At 39.9% G+C, this 21,761-nt stretch overlaps 1 protein-coding gene across 3 annotated transcripts in view; it reads left to right on the top strand.

The window, feature by feature from the left end:
• The window catches only part of scube3 (signal peptide, CUB domain, EGF-like 3), a 107,058-nt gene that overhangs the window by 18,290 nt on the left and 67,007 nt on the right, over nt 1–21,761 (top strand). For all 3 annotated transcript variants that reach the window (XM_015968137.3, XM_015968136.3, XM_015968134.3), the window contains exon 2: nt 21,446–21,568. In XM_015968137.3, coding sequence (XP_015823623.3) covers nt 21,446–21,568 — 123 coding nt within the window. The remainder of the gene's footprint in view (nt 1–21,445; nt 21,569–21,761) is intronic.

Genomic DNA, 21,761 nt, shown 5'->3' with positions numbered 1-21,761 from the left:
AATAAACCGGATGTAATGCTATTGAATTCTGTTAATGGAACCCAGTGGTGTAACTATAAAGAAAAACAAGATTTATTTTTGTCCTTCAACAGAATAAAGAGTGAAATCTTCTAACATCACTTCTTATCTTTCAAATAATAATTCACAGTAAAACTTTGGTGTCTGGAGTTTGTTGCAGCACATGTTTATTGACTCATGTCCAGGTTTGTTGGTTTTATAGTGCTTTGGATTGTGTGTGTGTGTGTGTGTGTGTGTGTGTGTGTTTGTGTGTGTGTCTTTTAAAGATTTTTGTTCTAGTTTGGAATCTTTCATTTACAACTTTCCATTAGCTTTTTCTAAGTTCTTGTTTTGAGTTCAGTCTTTCCTTTAATCTCGTTTTGAAATGTCTGATTAACTTTAAAATTATGAATCTGAGAGAAAAACTTCAAGAAAAAATATCTGTTGTTGCAGCTGTATTTATATTACACATAAAATATGTGATGAGTTCATGCTTCAAGAGGGAGGGTTCACGGATTAGTGTTGGATTTTCTTGTTGATATTTGGCAACAGCATTTTTAATTGACTAATTATTTGTTCATTTATGTCTTCACGGCATGTTACGTTCAGCACCTTGGGCTCTCGTAAAGGCAGGAAGGCTCTATACAAATTAAATTTGATTGATTTATATATTTTTGAGTTATTAGATCACCAGTTAAACCAGCATGTTGTTTTGTTGCATTCGTTGCCTTTCCCTTTCTTCTTCTCCTGCACACCTGGTACAGGTTTCTGATTGTAACTCCTGCTCCTCATGATTACGTCCTCAATTTTTACAGTTTCTGATTTTTAATCATTTCTTTTTTAGTTTTTTAATAACGATCTGTAATTTCTTTGTGCTCTCCTCATTTCAGCTGAGGCTCTGCCACATATATCTGATTGTGCATTTCACACCTAACTGCACCTCATTGGTTTGTTTTAATATTTAATGAGGTATTTTTAGTTTGCCCCCCCCTCTGTGTCTTTTTCAGCTCTACATTTGGGTCTTCCAACTGCACATCTCATTTGGCACTGATGTCAGACAAACAAGATGAGGTGTGAATCTGTTCAAAAAGACAGCAGGAAATCAGGAAACCTCTGATTGTTTCTGTGTGTGTGTGTGTGTGTGTGTGTGTGTGTGTGTGTGCGTGTGTGTGTCTCAAACTGCTTTTGCTTTGTCTCAGCTTTTGCGTGTGTTTGTCAGAAGGATTTCTATCAAAATAATTACAAGCAGATTGTTGGTCTGGACTAAAATCGACTGTGTCTCAGTCAGACAGTTAGGATGAGCTTCTGACAAATTAAAAAGGTTTGAATATGTAAAACAAGTTTTGTCCATTTATATTCTTGCAAAATCTAAAAGAAGAACCAGATGTAATAAATTACTTCTATCTTGTATTCTAGTATCCTGGCCTGCCAGACTCGCTCTCTGTCTATTCTACACAGAGGATGAGTCTGGATACTCAGAGGCAGAGAGCACCATGAGGGTCGGGACTAGCCAGCTCAAAAAGAACCAGTCAGCAAAAGGTAGAAATGCCGACTGTATCGCGTGGCGCTGTGGTTTTTTAGCTGTAGTCAAAGATGTCTGGCGATGGCACAAACATCTTTCTTTAGAAGAAAGGCTTTTAGCGCATCTTCTTCTTGTGGTTTTAAAAACATGTCCAAGTCATTTAGAACAGAGGAAAGAGCTGCAGCAAACTCCACTTCAGGCACCATCTTTGCTGTTTATGAGAAACTGAGCGTCGCGGTGTGTGACGTACGCTGCTCAGAGCTGATTGGCTCGGTTAGAATCCTCAGGGGGTGGGGTTATTTGAATGGGAGCGTTACCATAAGCAAGCATGGGTATAGCTGGTCAGGCTAATATTCTAGGCTAAATGAATAATGATTTATGTTCACACAGACATGTTGCTGTTACCTGTTAGTCACTTATTTATCAGGTGTTCTATCTTTTCTGGCTTTTTATTTTGTAGGCATTTTATGTGTATTATAAATGCTTTTAATTTCTACAATGCACTTTGATACGGTTGATTTAAAATTGTTAGTTATATTAAAGATCATTAAACGTTCTCTAATAAAACACTTTAGATTGTCTTTAGATGCTTAATTAGTCTTTGTTAGAAGCAACAATGATTTTAAAATAATGCAAATTTAGTTTTTAATCAGTAAAACAAAGGCAGCTTTTTTAACAACAGTCAAAGAGTCTTTGTCTTTCTGTTCTTATCTCATACACGGAGTAGCAAAGTTTCATTTTTTTATTTTTTACTTATTTAATGATGGAAGTGACACCATTAACACTGGTGAAGCTGAAACTGTCAGCAAAAGAAGGTAGGAACAACAAAACTTTGCTACAACTAGAAAATAAACACAGGAAGAACATAACAAGTAATTATAAGAACCTTTTAAAAAGATTGTGTTGCCTGAGTTTCTCCTCTTGCTGCTTATTATTTTTTGAAATCATATTCATGTAAACCATTCAAATCCCATTTAGTTGCACCTTTAATCAAACTTGATTTGCAGAACGTTTCTATACATTTAAACAAAATCTAATTTTCCTTGTTGACATATTTTGAAACAATCTCTTATCATCAAGAAAGGAAAATATATTCTACAACCAATGAAAACGTTTCATTTGAGTGTTTTTAGTTTTAAATCTGGTTCTTTTTACTCCTTGTTGAACAATAAACGGGGATATGACAGTAAATGCACTGGGAGCACCACCTGAGAGCTTAATGTTTGCATTTGGGATACGTGCGGCATTTAAACTGGAGCACATGTCCAGTTCACTGAACGACACACTTCTGAGCTTTAGCAGTTAATAGCTGCTTCACAGCGTACACAGACAGGCATTGACTTTATACTTCAGTTTGACAGGAAACAACTAAAAATATCACACTCGTGCTGTAATTACTAGGCTTTATAGTTGGTACTGTATCTGGCCAAAGCAGCCACAGATGAATGTAATTGCTGTGTGCAGAGCTGAACGTGTCATGTCAGTCAGCTCTGCTTGTAGAAATATCTAATATCCAGCTGGACTAAGTGCCACCCTTCCTGTGTGTAAAATATTCTCAGTGGGGCCAAGAATTCATTAACATTTGAGTGAAAAATCCCTTGGTATAAATTATTACCCCCCCCCCCCCCCCCCTTACTCTTTGGTTGACTTAATTACTATAATAAGTGTTTTCCTACTGGGGGTCTGTGAGTCAGAGTCTATTAAGGCCCCACATGCTGGAGGAGAGGCTCAACACCAGAATCAGAGAACAGCCACCATTCATCCAGAGCCTGAGCTCCAGCTACCTTGAGAAATGTTTTCTAAATGACGCGAGGTGAGTGGACCCGCTCTTTGCTCTGCAGTTTACAGCAAACAGCTGCTGCTCTTTGTTTCATTGGGAGCTGCACAAAATGCTCACTAAGGTGTTGACAGATGGAAGAGGTGGCACAATGATCCTGTTTGTGTTGGTGTGAACTGGTTTACATGCTGTTATAAGGAAACTCGAAAGTCACGTCCAGTACTCAGAGGTGTTTATGTAGAATGTCCAGAGCAAAAACAAGTTGGATCATTTAGACTGAACAAGATGAGGAAGACCATCTCCTGGGTGTTCGACCACCGGCACGCCTCAGTTAGACTTTTGATTTGTCCAAATTCCAATAACAATTAATATTTAACCTTTAGCTTGAGGGTGTGCTTCTTTAATAGTGATATGATGCAAATTAAATTAAATGTATTAAAAAAACAGGACATTTATAAAAATAATTGTGCAGTGGACAAATGTTTAAATGGACATTTTACATCTTGACAAATTTTACACCAAATTTTGAAGTGAGACCATTATTTTCAGATTTGAACATATAGTTGGTCCATAAAATGACACTTTCAGTGTCTTTTATAAGTTTGCACTTAAATACAACTATCCCCTTAGATTTTCTGAGGCTTCATACTGTGAGCAGGAAGGATCTGGAGCTTTGAGTTTGTGAAAGTTAAAGGAGCCATGTCATGCTGTTTTTAATCTTTGAGAGCAAAGGTAGACACAAAATATGATAAAATATTGCCGTTGCCATTGTTGAGACATCATTTATCTCAAAAAACATTTTTTTGTCAAGACTGAATTTATACTCAGAAATGAAATGGTTCAATTCAGTGAAATACTGCCCACTTGGACAAAACACATCTATAACAGCGTCTTAGGCCAGCCTGCTAATGTATTGACCTTTGTAGTCCAGTGGTTACAGTGACTAGTCTGCCAGCAGCAGACTCGTCACTAGTGGCACTCAAACCACTGGACTACCAAGTCTGATACTAAACAATAGTCACCTAACAAACATATCCTGTTCTGGCAATTACGTGCGTCTTTGTAGACAGGATGCATAATTTTTATGGTGGTGTTTTGTTCCTGATGCAGAAGTAATTTGTGAGAATATCCACAAAATATCCAGGTTTCAGAAATTAACCCACCAGCTTCAGGGAGAGGAGAAATGCCTGATGACACAAGCAGTTTTCATTCAGTTTTCTAAATTTTCAAAGTAAAACTAATACAGGAAAATGCATGAATGCAGCCAAACATAGGCCTGGAGGTTGTTTTCATGAAGAAATCATATCACAAGGTAAAAAGCTCAAAAAAGTGGATTTTCCATGATATGGTTCCTTCAAGGATCAGTCAGTGGTCATGATTCCTAAATGTTTTAGAGTGTATGAAGGATGAGTGTAAATATCCCAAATGGAAGCAATGGTTATTTTTATTCCAAAGCTTTTAGAGGTTTGCTGGAAAGTCAACAGTGTGCTCCTTCATTAGCTGGGACGGCAACCTGGGCAGTAGCTCTGGTGAGACTCTAAATCTCATCTTATGTTGACGACGGCATTTGATCAAAGCATTTTTTAATCCTTTTGGTGGGACTGGGAGGCTGTCTCATGTGCAGCCCTGAATAAGCTAAAACTGCCCAGTGTTCCGCAACAAGCTATAAAAAGAGTTGTGTTTCAAATGAAGTGTTTTAAGGATTTTTACATTGCTAGTGATCTAATTGGTAAATGATCAGTATTTATTCAGCAACATTTAGGGTCCAGCCATTTGCAATATAGCAAAGCTGAAGGGAAGAAGTGACTGATATAGGAAAATGCATGCGTGAAGCCAATAACTGCTTTAGTGGGTGTTTTTCATGAGAAAATACCAATTTAACGTGGTCAAAAGCTCCAAAAAGTGAATTTCGCAAGATAAAGGATCTTTAAGTGTCTTGCCCAATGTTACAGCTAACTGAGTGGGGCTCAAACTTGCAACCCTACAGTTATGGTGCGGACACTTAACCCCTCTGTCACTGTTGGGTAACTGGACTTTGAAATAAAAATTTGATGCTAAGGTGTACAAAAAATTTCCCATTTTACCCTCTGCAGGTGGTCATATCTTTCCAAGCTCGGGTCCTTTACCAGGCCTGGGAGCTTGAGGGTTCTGTATTTTAGCTGTTGCTGGTGAAGGTTCTCAGTCATCCAGGTCATGGTAATCCAAAGGGGTTCTAATGAAGGCAACTGGACTTCTTTGGTTTCTTGAAGGCAGTTCGCTTCTCATCCAAGGAGGTTTGTCAAGCTCCTCAGATGAGAAGCCTCACTGGGGTTTCAATTTGCTGCCACCTTATCGTGGTGGAGGGGTTTGAGTGTCCCGATGATCCTAGGAGTTAAGTTGTCTGAGGCTTTATGCCCCTGGTAGGGTCACCCATGGTAAAAAGGTCCTAGGTGGGGGGATCAGAAAAAGTGCAGCCCATAGACCCCTTATGAAGATAAACATAGATGACAACCATGTCCCCTCACCTGGGTGGAATGTCAATGTCTGGTGGGGAAAGAGCCGGATTCAGGTTGAGAGGTTCCAGCTAGATATAGTTGGACTCATCCCAACGTAGGGCTCTGGTTCCGGAACCAGTTTTCTCGAGAGGGGTTGGATTTTCTACCACTCTAGAGTTGATCCCACTGAGAGGCGTCGAGCAGCGGTGGGCATACTTGTTGCCAGCATCTTGGTGCCCGATTGTTGAGGTTTACCCCAGTGAACGAGGGTAGTCTCCCTCCGCCTATGTGTGAGGGGTTAGGTCCCGACTGTGCTTATGCACCAAACTGCAGCTCAGACTATCCATCCTTTTTGGAGTCCTAGGAGGGGGTGCTGGAGAGTGCTCCTTCCGGTGACATCCTCGTTCTGCTGGGGGACTTTAACGCTCATGTGGGCAACGACAGGGAGACCTGGAGAGATGTGGTTGGGAGGAATGCCCCCCCCCCCCCCCCGATCTGAATCTTAGTGGTGTTTTGTTACTGTACTTCTGTGCTAATCATGGATTGTCCATAACTAACACCGGTTTCAAGCATAAAGGTGTCCATATGTGCACTTGACACCAGGATACCTTAGGCTGCAGTTCAGTAATCGACTTTGTTGTCGTTTCATCTGATCTGCGACTGCAAGTCTTGGACACCTGAGTGAAGAGAGGGGCGGAGCTGTCAACTGACCACTACCTGTGAGTAAGTTGGCTTAAATGGTGGGGGAGGAAGATGGTCAGACCTGGCAGGCCTAAATGTATTGGAAGGGTTTGCTGGGAACATTTGGTAGTCTCCTGTCAGAAGGAGTTTCAGTACCCACCTCTGACAGATTTTTGAATCCTGTCCTGAGGGAAGCAGGGGACATTGAGTACCAATGGACCATGTTCTGTGCTTCCATTGTCAAGGTGGCTGACCGGAGCTGTGGCCGCAGGGTTGTTGGTGCCTGTCGTGGTAGCAACCCCCGAACCCGCTGTTGGACACCTGCGATTAGGGATGTTGTCAAGCAGAATAAAGAGTCCTATCAGGTCTTTATGGCCTGTGGGACTCCAGAGGCAGCTGATGTATACCAGAAGTACAAGCGGAATATGGCTCAGGTGGCTGCACCTCAACATCAAGAGGAGCCAGTTGAGGTGGCTCAGGCATCTAGTTAGGATGCCTCCTGGATGCCTCCCTGGTGAGGTTCTCTGGGCACGTCCAACCGGGAGAAGGCCTAATGGGATACCCAGGACACATCGGAGGTCCTATGTCTCTCATCTGGCCAGGAACGCCTTGGGATTCCCCCGGGAGAGCTGACCCAAGTGGCCGGGGAGAGGGAAGGCTGGGCCTCTCGACTTAGGCTGCTTTCCCGAAACCCGACTTCGGATAAGCGAAAGAAAATGGATGGATGGATGGATGGATGGATGGATGTACAACTATAGTCACAGGTGCTTGGAGATGGTCTTATAGCCTTTATCTTCAACTTGCTTGTTCATAGTTTTCCTTCTAATCTTCTGAGACAACTCTCCTTCACTTCCTGTGGTCCATGTTGAGTGTGGTACAAACCATTTCACCAAACAACACAGTGACTACCTAGAGCCCTATATATAGGCCCACTGACAGATTACAAGATAGTAGACACCTGTGGTGCTGATTAGTGGATACATCTTGAATTAACATGTCCCTTTGCTCACATTATCACAGTCTTTTCAAGGGGTACCATAGTTTTTGTCCAGGCCTGTTTCATGAGTTTATATTTTTAAATAATTGCGTTTAGGGCTGCAGCTATCGAATATTTTTGTAATCGAGTACTCTATCGAATCTTTTTTTCGATTAATCGAGTACTCTAAATTACCCTTTTGTGTTTGTAAACATTATATAAAATAGCATGTTGTAAAATATGAAAGACCTCTTAAAATGAGCAAGCAATTGCCAGTTATTCTTCAAGTTTTATTCAAAATTAAGTTTGCAAAACTTCAGCACTTCAACTTTACTTCACAGTAAACAAATGCGTGTGCAAAAAATAAGTAAACAACCTGAGCCGATTTTCCCCTCGTGCGAGAATCTGCTAGCCTGCAAGCCAGACAAAAACTAGGAGGATAACTGTTGAAGTAGCGCTGCGAGCGGCTGCGGCCCAAACAGAACCAGAACCGCTCACGGCGCAAACAGCTTGCCGGCTGTTTCCCTATTAACACACATCCGTTTTAATTTCTACACTTTTTTTTCTCACACAATAACAAGGATTGTCGAGAAAGCATGTTTGCTGTGGTTTTGGCAAATTATACTGATCACAAAACATTTATTTACTTTCTTTCGTTTTCCTCCGCCACTCATAAATACCCGTGTCCTCCTGCAGCAATCCCGAGGGACAACAAATATCAATAACAACACAATAAAAAGTCCGACATATTGTGTAAAAACTGCTATTTTTTAGCACATTTTAAGTCCGACGTGTTGCTACCAGATGTACGGTGTGAGCTAAAACTGAGTGCTACAAACGAAAAAGTCGCACAGTGTCCGCAGAATATATAGAAATACAGGCTAAAAAGCATTATCTTGTAGAGGCTCCGAGTCCGCTTGCAGAAGTGACATTTACAGGTGCTGCAGCATGGAGGATGTGGTGTTGTGGTAGGCTAAATCCATTTTACAGTATTTACACTGGACTACGTTTTCCACCTTACGACGTGAAAAATGGTCCCACACCTTTGACATTTTCTGTCTTTTTCGCACTCCACCGGGGTTCAAGTTGTCCGCCATGGCTTAAGAGAAAGTTAAGTTACATTTGCTACTCGCGTGTGCATTCAGTCCAGTGGGCATGTGCGTCACTTATTTCGGTCCGGGTGAAACATGACCCCGTGCGTTTGCAAAGCCATGAATTAATTAAATATGAATTAAACGAATCCTCGAGGCAGAGAATTTGACTCGAGGATTTTTTGTACTCGAATTATTCGAGGTACTCGAGGAATCGTTTCAGCCCTAATTGCGTTAAAGCATGGTTGAAAAGCAATTTGTGACTTTCATTTGTTACATTTCATATAAGTTTTATTTATTACTACTTTTCTCAGATTCAAGTTATTTCTCTGACCAGTGTGTTTTTTTATTCATTGATTGAAGGGTACCAACAAATTTATCCACGTCGTTATATAAATGTATTCTGTTTATAAATAACAGACTAATTTAGATAGGAGGGTTAGATTTGTGACTGAGTTTAACGTGATCTGCGTCATCTGTTTACTGCTACATTTGCCATGAAGGGTCTCAAACTGTGTTTTGCACAGTTCTGTACCTACAGCCATTTTCTCAACTTTAACTCTATCTTGCTCAACCACAACCTAAAATGTAGTGTAAGTGTGGTTCAAAGATGATAATTACAATATTTTCCTTTGTAATTACACATTCTGACAAACACTATGATCACAAAACACAGTTTTACAACACTGAACCCGGCACCCTTCCTGCTCTGCAGCACAGAGGTCATGAAACTTCAGAATGTAATGAGAGGATGGCTTTGTGAAGACAAAAAGTCTTTATTTCAGTTACACTGTGAAACCATTAGGAAGTTAAACTGTGTTGCTTTAACTAAGTACATCCCTTGGTTTGTGATTTTTGTTATTTTTGAGAATCTACAATATGCACAGGCATCCCATCGATCTATTTCTGCATCCAAAATGTGGTGGCAACAGGTTTGGGGCAAAGCAAACAGTAAGGGTCTCCTGCTAACACCCTCTTCAGCCAGCCCAGTTAAATGCAGCTCTTCTCCCAGGCCCATCTCATAAATCAGGGAGGAAGCACACCTCTGACAGCGTCTCACCTTCACAGCCAGTAACTCCCCCAAGCACCTCTGACTTGCCTCTAGCCTCTGATGATGAAATATCCAACTTTAAAAAGGAGTTTTAACCCTCTGCTGGTGTCTGCTTAGCTTTTGCAGGTCAGGGGATTAGAAGTCCAACACACAACAACTTTGAAAGTTGTATTGAGAATACGGCACAGCATGCAGGGAATCACTCTTACAGAGGAGAAAACATTCGTCATTACTGAATGATTCACCATCTTCCAGTAACATCGATGGATTCAGTATTATGAGAATGTCAGCGGGTTAGTGACTCTAATGCACTCAGGTCCCTGAACTCTGAGGAACTCTCTCTTTCTCTGGGAGAAAATCTTTCAACATCTGAGCATCGCCCAACATTTTTCTCACTTTGAATGTTTTGACTTTGTTTATACGTCCCTGTCTCAAAGCTTCAAATTCATTCTCAGCTGCTTTTACTTGTTTCCTGCAAAACAAAACAATAATAAAAAAAAAAGAAAAACCTCTCGAGGAAACATAATCTTTTCATCTTGATCATGAGTAATTTACCAAACAACATTACACTCAGAGCGTCATCCCCTGGACTTAAACAAGGAACATATTGGTTCTGACATATTTATTTCCATGGCGAAGGCTCTTTGGGTTTTCAAAGATACCAGCACATGGCTTTTGTTGCATGTGTGTCTGCTGGAAAATTCCCAGTTGCTTTTTTATGCCTTGATTTTTAAACACTTCTCTGACAGATGTTGTTTATTGCGGTTTGTTAGCCAGGATTTTTCTGCTTTATTTATTTATTTATTTTATTCTGTGCAGCTCAAGTCTAAAACAATAGAGTGTGAATCATCTTTTACACAGTGTTATTGTCATGAAATGACTCGTTTCTCTGTAGTTTGCTGATTAGCACACTTCATATATTCAGATGTAATTTATTTTAAGTCATCATTGCAAAGATGTTAGCTAACTGTGGTCAAGAGATGCAGCTACTTGAATTTTTTGTGTTTCTTTTGTTTTTAGTTTATGTTGAAATGTCAAATTTTGTACATATGAGTTCATTTTGATGTGCTAGAAAAGCCAGTTAAAACAGTTCCTGTACTACTAATTCAAAAAGTTTCTTTAAAAGACTGTGTTTATCAAATGCAACATAACTGTTGGCTTTTCTTTAGGAGGAAGCAAAGCTGCAATAGTAAATTAGGAAAACAAATGAACTTAGAACATGTTTTCATGCCTCATAACAACGTTCTAACATATTACAGCATACATTTATTGTGGAGATTAAAAAAGAAAAAGAAAAACATTAATAAAGTGGTTCTCTCATAGTTGTCTAAAAACCTCTGCCAATAACACATTTCGGACTGAAACCAACAATTGGACCACTCGGTTGTCGGTCTCACCAAACCGCCACACTTCCCTGTTTCCTTCATCACACACTTGTGTATTTAGCAACAGAACAGCACTGGTGTGAGAGGTTCTCGGTTCAATAATATCAGAGACGGAGAAATAGTCAGCTGCTACCACTTCAACTTTAGGACAAACTACCAGAGTCCCAAAAAGAAAAATACCATTTAAGTCACGGACAACAAAAGATGTTTGAACCTAGAAAACGGTGACGGCGACTCTCTCATTTTCCTCTGGTGATGTGGGTTTCCGGTTCCAGCAGACATGGACAGTGAAAATTTCCAAAATTTCCATTACGTCGTTGTGTTCAAAACCTAGCTTGTTTGCAGATTTGCTATAGCAGCTTTAAATGTTCAATCCTCAAAACAAATCCAGGTTTATAAAACCGATGCTTTAGTCTTTCTCTGGTCATATTTAGAATCATTGACACAAACTCAGTCCCTCATACTTTTTTTTATTTTTCTTTGGTTTACCTTTAACAATAAACAAATTTGTTCAATTGAATGTTCACAGAAGACAAAAAAAATAAAGGATTCAGCAAATTAAGGAACTGACAAGCATGGAATATCTACAGGAAACAAACAAAACAAAAAACATGTAGCAGTAAGTTAAATTGCAGACAAATAAAGTTAGCCATAGTTAGCTTAAATGTTTGCTTCATTTCATATTTGAAAGTGTACTAATCTGGAATGGAAAAAAAACCTCTGGAGTTACTTTTGGAGAATGGAGGATTTCTGCAGCTGCAAAGCCAGCATGATGTAAATGTTGACCATATGAGCATCCAGGGTCCACTGGGTTTCTGTGTTGCATGCTGACCCTGAGGAGATCTCAGACTGTGCATACTGAAAGTACGCACCAGCCTCAGAGAATACTCATTCAATTCTTCATTAAAACATATAACAACTGGTGTCTGTGATGTGTGAAAACCTGTTTGCATAGATCTGCTGAGAAGGATGACTTGTGGGACTCTTTTTGCATAAATGACTAATAATAATAATAATAATAATAATACATTTTATTTCAAGCACCATTCAAAGCTCTCAAGGTCACTGTACAAGACAAAATATAAGGAACAGCAAGCAATACAAACAACAAGAAATAAGTGCTAAGAGTAATTCCCAAGGGTAGAGTAAGAGCAGTACAATGGATAATAGACTAAACAGAGTAGATGGAAGGAGGACAGTTACAATGAGTAAGCCAGGCGGAACATGTGAGTTTTGAGTTGAGACTTGAAGGTTGAGAAAGAGCTTATATTGCGGAGGTCAGGCGGTAGAGTGTTCCAGACCTTTGGAGCTGAGTGGCTGAAAGCTCTGGCTCCCATAGTACAGAGACGAGTGCGAGGAACAGACAGGGAAGGTGAAGATGATGATCGGAGAGAGCGGGTGGGAGTGACAATGTGGAGGAGATTAGAAAGATAAGTGACTAATTATCACTTTAATGCCACTCTTTAGTTTGTTTTACTCCTCTAGTGTTTGTGCTGAGCATAAAACAGGAAACCAAGAAGCACAATAAACACAAAAAGAAACAAATAGTTCAAACAGAGAAGAATAAGAGCTATAAAATTGTAGTGGAGATACCACAGTGAGATTTAATGAGTACAAAGATAATATAAATCTTTGTAACAACTTTCACTAAACATTTATGGGATTGATTTCTGAGCTTTAGTCTGACATAAAACTTCACAAATGCATCTACGTGTTCAGTTTGGAAGCTTTGATTGCATTGTTTTACTGAAATACTTAAAATACCTGCGTAAAACAGAGATGCTGCATACTTGTGTCCATCCATACTTGTCAGTAACAGTGAAGCGGGATCTGCTTTTAGAGCTAGATGCTGCAGTAAATTCAGTCAAAACAGCGTTTTGACACTTATTTGCATGTCACAGAGAAGCAGAGTTGCAGCAACAATCCTGAATGAAAAAAAAATATATATATATATATATATATATATACACACACACACACCCTAAATCCTCTAATACAGGCCCGGGCCTGTATTTGACCCAAGCTCATCAAGCTCCAGGCCTTTATTGGAAGGAGGACCAGAATTAGAGGCAGGCCTCAATTTCTATTTGAGCAAAATGAACTAATGGTTCGCTGGAGTTTTTGACAATTAAAATTGCGCCCACATTTTCAAAGTTAACACATTTCTTTTAACAACGGTAGTTTCTGCTTCAGCCCTCTCCCCCCTCCCCCTGTGCAGCGGCCACAAACTCACTGATGTGCCTAAAGCCTCTTGGAGTTCCTGCTGCTCTAAACATTAAAATAATTATTTCATTTTCTGTTCCTCACTTCTGATTACCTTCAATGGTGTCTGTTTGTTGCAACCACCAGGTACAAAAACTAACTTGTTTTTATTTGACTATTTTTCTGTCCTGCCTGTTTATTATCTTCCTGCATCTCCTCTCAATCCTAAAGAAAAACTGCTACCTGGGTTCTTATATATTCACCTTATGAGTTACCTTTGAACTGCAGTTCTGAAAGATCTACCGACCGCAAAAACAGCGCGCCGGCCACATCAGTTAGGTGCGTCACCGAGGACAAAACAGGTGATGCGCCCTGATCCACAGCAGCGAAAAGCATCAGGAACAAATAAAAGAATAAAAGACAGAAAACAAAAGGAAATGAGCCGACATGAACGATCGCGTGTTAAATTAGTTTTTGAGGTGGCGACACCTGATTTGATAATGTTACTGTGGCCGTGCTCAGGATGCAGATGTCTGGAGCGCATCAATAATCAGAGCTTTGCATGCGCAAGCTGGTTAAGGTTAGGATGGGGTGAGGGGAAGGTTAAATTGCAAGAGGGTAAACGTCACAATTTGGTTAAATGTCCATTTTACGGCGGGTGTCAGTGCCGACGCTCTGGCACAGCGCGTTGCCTCCCGACGTGCAGGAGCTTGTCACCTGCTGACAGCAGGCTGCTGTCTTTTCCGAGGACTGCATCTTGCCGGTCATTATCACGTGACAGCGACTAGTCGATGACAGGCATAAAAAGTCACTATAGAGTGGGGAAGTCGACTAGTGACTAGTTCATACAACCCCTGCTACTGCTCCCCAGAGTGTTCTGCAGCATAATCAGCACGTTCTCTTTGAACTTGATATAAAATTTTCGCCTCCTCTTCGTCTCCGCATGGTTAAAGTTACCCTCGCGGTCTGTCACTGGCAAATCAAAAGTGAGACGGATGACACAACCGCCCCCCGTACTTGCTTGTTACCACATTCCACCCGGCCACAATAAAAAAAACAGCCATTATTCACCTCCGCCGACTCAGACACCGGCCAAAATATGATACCCGGCAGTTAATTAAATACTATTAATAATATTAATAATAATAATAATAATATTAGAGGATTTACGGTATGTGAGTTACTTAATGTTTTATTTTTCATTCAGCAACTGTGAACATCTAGCCTAGCAAGCCATCCTATATATGTGAATATATAGTCTGGTCATGACCCATAGAGAGAGCTCACGCGTTGGGCGGGATCTATGGTTGTTTTTCAAACAGTCTCCGCATGCTATTGGACAATGAACAACATGACATTCACACCGCTACGGATATCAGTCAATGGGACAGTCTGCCATAGGAAGAAGATGCAAATACATCCTTGTTCTACATAAAGGTCTTAAGTACCTCTATCTCCTCTTGACTCCAAGTATAAATAGTCCAAAGTGGATGCTAAAGCTGGTTCAAATAAGCTGTCGCCATCTTTGTCTTTTTGCTCAGTTGCAGTATGATCCCGCCACCAAAACAATAGAGTGCTTTGATTGGACCATCAAACTGATAGAAGACAAGACTGGCCGTTGTTAGACTGGCCTGCAAAGCAAATTCAATGTGCTTTTGCTACGATCAGTCTAGATTTCTAGGCTACTGATTCTCAATATCATCAAACTAAATGCAAATTTTACCTGAAAGAACTGAGAGATTGGATGTAAATCAAACAATTGCATTGTTTATGTCATGATTACAACATTCACCATGAAACATGTCACAATAACAGATCATTGATTTGTCAGTTTCTCTGATTTGTTGTGTGTGTGTGTGTGTGTGTGTGTGTGTGTGTGTGTGTGTGTGTCTGCAGAACAGAAGGATAAAGAGAACTGATGGTCCAGATGGGAGCATTAATAAGATGATGAAAGGGATTTTTTGAGTTTCTGTCATAATTAATCTTACTGTGGAGATTTGGCACTGAGACACCTGACAGTAAGATGGATGTTTTGTTGTGATTAATACATTCTTTATTCAAAACCACTTCCTCACATTGCCTCTCCTACTCTTGTCCTTAAAGAGGAAAGAAGCTGAAGGCTGAAGAATTGACATTTTTCTTGCATTATGTAAAGAACTCAGGGCGTCTGTAACTAAATGACTGAGCCTCGCTTTCCCAGAGAACCCCAAAAAATCTGAAAATGTCTGAAGTTGTCAGGGGAAAACATTTTAGCTGGTATCATAGTACTTTAACGCCGTAACTACAATCTTGAATTTCCCCATGTCTTGAATTATGTCTTGTCCTATGAGATAATGTAAGCGATGTCTGAGTCTCCTTGGTCTCCTTCCCTTCTGATTGGCTCACGAGTTCCCGGAACAAGGAAAAAAATGAATGTAAGTGAATGGAGGTATAAGAGCTATTTTCTAATCCACTTTGCCTTTAAGCCCTGAATCAGCTCAATTAAATAAAAAGTAAGGATGTGAGTTTGTCACACTTTGAAATTCATTAGGTTGTCCAAATTCTTAAATGAAAGCATAAATGACGTCACAACAGAATCTCTTCTCCCTAGCGTGCTACACACCACACGGTCAGATTTATAGTGGTTTTCTCCACGTTTAATGCTCCTTCTTTCATCCTGGAAGGATTCGAAGCTCGCTAAACTCACAACCATTTTCTTCTCTGCGTCTGATTCGATGACGACAATATGGTGAGACGCATTTGTAGTCCTGGACATATTTTCACACAAAATCTAAAAAAATCTAAAATTACTTTTGCTGCCGTTCCTGGCATCAAAACGTGAAATCCATGGCACATATCGAACTGAAAACTGGATTAGAAAAATACATTTTTGTATAGATTTTTTCTTATTTCCGAGGATGCATAGTTTGGAAGTAGGTGGGCGTGACTTAGGCTCCCTATGTCAATTTTGATTTTTGCGAAGTCCATCCCCGTGCCATAGAGCCCCATGCAATTTGAACTGAGTGCCACTCAGCATTAGTCAATAGCATTAGACATCTGCTTACGTACAGATGTCAATCACAGAGCCTGCACGAGCTTTTGAGGACGTACCTAGACTGATGCAGAGTTGGCAGCATATCTTATGGACAAGTAAGTCTTTAACATATGCATGTCTGAATAAAGAGCATAGCATGAGAATATTAATTGTAAAACAATGTGATTTAGCATTATTTGTTGGCCAGAGGTGTGCGTTCACAAACAAGAGGCATTGCTTCCAGTCCTGATAACGTAATAATAATAGGGACTTAACGTGCAATAACCTTTTCAGCCTCTAGAGGGTGCCTTCTTAGAAAGAAAAGCAGAATTTGTGCTTTAAGGACATGGATTTGTTTCTGTACATTTTCTAAATAAGTATCAAATAAGATGAATAAACATTTCCCAACACAGAGAAGTGTGTCACTAAAAGGGCTGAACTGGATTGAAATTCCAATGTGTGCAGTATTAATCTACCAATGCATTTTAATACACACCCTGTAAGTTAGGGTTCAATTTTTAAATTTAACGAAAACAAACAGTTTTGCACTGTAGAAACTAAAAGTGTCTAAAAATGAAAATAACCACATTACAGCATTAATGCATTGCATTAATGAGGCATAAACCAGTTCAAACTACTTTGAGATTAATTAAAAAAAATGCTGCAAATATTAAACATTTTAAGTACTTTACATGTTACCATAATTATCCAGTCTTTTCCATATGTAAGGATATTGTTCTGAGGACATGGACCAGGGACAGAGACACTTTATTAACCTAAATTTAAGTATGTTAATTCATTAGCTCAAATCTAAATGCATATTTAATTGTGCTCTTACAAAATTGCTTGTATGTTGGCAAATACTCTCTTATAGACAAAACCTAGATTCTGACATTTATTTTCTTTCATACTGTAAAGTAAAACTGTCGATATTTGTCAGAAAAAAAAGAATTTTCTTGTGTGATAGCCGAAATCTTTGTCCTACTGAATTCCAGCTCCCCTGCAGCAATACCCTGACTATTAGTCTATCCGTTCATTTTTCTTTGATTACCTTGTTTTTGCCTTTTATTTTTAAATGTTTATTACATACTGTTTAGTAAGAAATCGAAAGCTGTCACTCTTCCTTTTGCGGTCAGACTTTATGACCTGTAGGAACAGGCAGGGATAATCTCAGAGGTTTGGGTTGTAGGTCATTTCCCTTTGGGATCAGGCAGCTCCTGCAGAGGCCTTCTGATAAGAGTGAATTCTGAGAGCTATGTAAACCTCGGTAAGCTTCCCCTCTCCTGTGTGGAGGGGAGGTAATCCTAAACACCTGGGTTGGTTAACTGGGATCTGGTGGGATTAGGAGCTCCATGAAAGCAAACTTGATCATGCATCTGATTAATTCCATTTCCACTTTGTTTTTTTCACATTGTCTTCTTTGTAATTCAAACTGAGTCAAGCAGCTTCCTCATCCACTGAGTCCAAACCAGACATTTATGTTTGTGTAGTGGAAAGATGTAAGGAGATGTTGGTTCAGCTCTGAGTAAAGCTAGTGCTGCAATGTGTTTTCATCTAATAAAGTTTGCACACACAAAATGTGTAAACTTTTACAAACAGCATTTTATTAATGCATTTTTTGTCCTTTCTGTCAATAAAAATTGTGAAAAATTGTTTTTGACATTGGTTTTGATCCAGCAGAACTATCTCATTAAATTTTTATTGCATGCTATACAATACAAATATTTATATTGTTTTAAGAATCCTACAAGCAATGCTTTTTTTACCATTACTGTCAAAATTTAGCCTGGCAAACAATATGTTAATATTTAGTCTGGCCACGACCTGTTGAAACAACCACGTTGTGGAGCAGAATCCATGTTGTCTTTAAACCTGTCTCCACATGCAATCGGACAGCACTGGCACCAACCTGAGCAACAAATATCGTGAAGCATTAATTGCAACGAAAATCAGTCATCAGTGCAGTCTGGCATGCATCATAGAAGAAGAAGAAGAAGAAGAAGAAGAAGAAGAAGAAGAAGAAGAAGAAGAAGAAGAAAAAGAAGAAGAAGAAGAGGAAAAAGAAGAAGAAGAAGAGGAAAAAGAAGAAGAAGAAGAGGAAAAAGAAGAAGAAGAAGAGGAAAAAGAAGAAGAAGAAGAAGAGGAAAAAGAAGAAGAAGAAGAAGAGGAAGAAGAAGAAGAAGAAGAAAAAGAGGAAAAAGAAGGAAGAAGAAGAGGAAAAAGAAGGAAGAAGAAGAAAAAGAAGGAGGAAGAAGAAGAAGAAGAAGAAGGAAAATGACAAGAAGAATCAAATATATCCTTTTAAAAATACTTAAGTATCTGGATCTGCTCATGTCTCAAATAACAGCCTGTGTGTACATCATTTATAGTTGTTGACAAAACCCTTTCAAACAAGCAAAGCAAGAAAACAAAGCACTTTGCTCTCAGACTGCAGGTTTACTGGTGGTTCCTAGAATCCTATGGGAGGCAGATCTTTTAGCTATCAGGCTCCGCATTTGTGGAACCAGCCAGCTTTAGTCCGTGAGGCACCTTGTCTACTTTTAAGACAAGGCTTAAAACATTTTTATTTGATAGGGCCTATGGTTAAAATCTGATGTTAGCCTAGATCTGGATGAGCAGGGGAGTAGAGGGAGGTGGAGTGTACAGTCGGTGAGGACGGCTCTCCCTTGCCTTGTCCCCAACATGCCTCTATCTAAAAGGCTAGGTTATCCAGAGTTATCTCTGTAGTTATGCTGCTATAGGCTTAGACTGCTGGAGGACATACTGACCACTTTCCACACACTACTAGTTTCTTCTACCACTTGTCCCTAACTGCATTATTTCCTGCAATTTCAGCTGTTAACTTTATTTTCTCTCTAAGTATCCCCCCCCCCAGAAGAAGCTACAATGGTGTTCTGCTGAGCTGTGGGGGCCTCATGGAGGGGGCCATCAGCTAGCACACTGCTGCTTTCCACTTAAACATTCTCCCTCTCCTGATAATAACATTTTACTTTCTTTGACATGGAATGAGCTACTACTAGTTTACTCGTTTAATTGTAGATTTACTAAGATAAAGATAATACAATGTATCTCTCACTAAATAGAATATCCACTAAGAAATCACAATGTAGCCAATGCTTGGTGTATAAGTGTGTCTGTGTGGGTGTAGGGGTGTCGGGGTGTGTGTGTGTGTGTGCTCTGTCTCCATCCCCAGTGAGTCGTGGCGGATGGCTGCTTATAGTCAGCCAGGATTCTCTGGAGGTTTCTTCCTGTTAAAAGGGAGTTTTCCTCTCCACAGTTACTACATGCTTGCTTAGTATGAGGATTGCTGAAAAGACTCTGACTCTAGTCAGTGACTCAATGCAACCTGCTGGGTTCCTTATATAGGACACTTTTTTCTGATTGGCTTATTGAACAGACCTGTATTGGAATGTTTACTTTGTGAGACGACTCTTGTCGTGATTTGGTGCTATATAAATGAACTGAATTGAAATGAAACAAGTGCCATTCCTGAGCAAACACCATCTTAGTAGTTTCTCTCTATTGTAGCTCTCTATTGTCCAACATTTTCTACAAACATCAAGAACTGTGATTGGCAAGAAACAAAACTGTTTGGGCCAATGGTAAACCAGCTGAATCTACAATGGAACATGGCTAGGCCGCCCTGCAAAGAAAAATCTTTTGCTATGGTTGGTCTAGATTTCTGGGTCAAAATTTTAATATTATATCATTTGGCAGTCTGATTATTCATCTTTACTAATAGGTGCAAATTATCAGGATTGTGTCTCTATTACATGAAAAACACAGCTAAATGCGTGAGGAGCAACCCAAAAACGAGCTGCAATGTTTTCCTGTTGGCGTTCACTTTTGTTCTGAGGTACTTGGTGAATTGGATGATTGAACTTTACAACAGTAACAACATTGTTGTTTTTAAGGGCAAGGGCATTGGCCCCCTGAAGTGCACCTGACCTGTTACTCTCCTATCCTTTGCGCGATGATCAGATTATAGGTGGATGAAATTCCAAGTCCAAACACCGGTGGCACTGAGGAGCCAGATAGGAATTTCTAGCATAAAATCTTGTGTAAGGATGTTGGTCTAATACTTGGCCCCTCTCTAAATATTGTGGCCTCTTGATGGCCCTCGTAGATATGCCACTAAGTAACAATGAATAAATCAACACATTATTTGGCTATTTTTCTGTTTTATTGAGTGTAAGCTGTCAGAGATCTCAGTAACGTGTGGAAGATCCATATGCAATCACAACTCCTCATGCTGGTCACCAGTCTTGTCACATGTTGCTGTGGAATGGCACCCGTTTCTCAACCAGGAGTTTTGGAGGTTAACCAGTGAATTGGCGCTGTTCACTCTAAATAGAGCAGCTGTCAACCAGTAGCCAGAAATACACGTGTTACTGGAACACACTTGGCAGCTCAATAGGTCATCTGAATTGATTTACTACTTAATGTTACAAATGTAAAACAATATTCTTATATACCTTAATAATATTGTAGAGTTGAAATGTAGAACGTTCAGGTACTTCCATTTATAAAAGGCCCTTATTTTTGCTAAATTAACTCATTCACTGCCCGCCGTTTCCTGATCTGTAAACAGCATTTCTCACCATTGTTACTGTTTTTTAAGAGTCACAGAACGTTGGGCGCTAGGACGATGTCGACGTCAAAACAAAGCAGAGACTCACCTCTTACATCAGGCAGAATCTGCGCGTTTCCAGCGCTGTCCGTTCTTTCATAATCCGTTGTCGAATTGTGATCGGCAGAAGCTTTTGTGGTTCGCGCCTCACTTATTTTACAGCAGCGGCCCAAAACGATCTACTAACTCATGGATTTTCTGCTTCCTGATCACGTGACGTGTGACGTATGTGGATGAAGATCGGCTTCAGAGCTGGCATGTTTGTTCTCACGATGCGGGGTCGCTCCGATGAACACAGTGTAGAAAACATGCAAATGACAACTTTAGTCGTCATTGGTAGTGAATGAGTTAAGATCAAATTCAAAAACTGATCCCAATTAACACTACATATAAACACTACTATATGTGCTTGTATCACTGCACATTATAACATGCTTGATGCACATGTTGTGTTTTTTGTTCTGACCATTAAATTTCCATCAGCTCTTCTTACAAAATGACCAAACTCAAAAAATAAGATTAAAGTTAAAAGAGTATCACCCACAAACATTTGAAATATTTAATGCATGTGTCAAGGGTACAGAACTATTCATATCATCAATCAGATGAATAATCTTTGGTGCTGCTTTCTTTGTCTTTCTCCCAGATGTGGACGAATGTGCAGAAGCGCTGGACAACTGCAGCATTGATGCCATTTGTCAGAACACCCCAAAGTCATATAAATGCATCTGCAAATCCGGCTACAAAGGAGATGGCAAACATTGTGAAGGTAAATGTCTATGTTGTTGGCTCTGGTGTTAGAGACCTGACATGCTGCTCCTCGCCCTATGGGGAGGATGGGAAGCCCTGAAATGCTGTGCCATGTAACCTGGCGTGAACCTTAAAGGCTGGCGACAGGCCTGATAAGAGCTTCTGTCACAGCTGAGATAACTCATTAGCTTTGCAATTTTCCAAAAGAGGCC

The sequence above is a fragment of the Nothobranchius furzeri genome, chromosome 15 (genome assembly GCF_043380555.1).
Source record: "Nothobranchius furzeri strain GRZ-AD chromosome 15, NfurGRZ-RIMD1, whole genome shotgun sequence".
Taxonomy (NCBI): domain Eukaryota; kingdom Metazoa; phylum Chordata; class Actinopteri; order Cyprinodontiformes; family Nothobranchiidae; genus Nothobranchius; species Nothobranchius furzeri.
The sequence above is the reverse complement of the archived record's forward strand: the minus strand, read 5'-3'. Positions and strand labels throughout refer to the sequence as shown.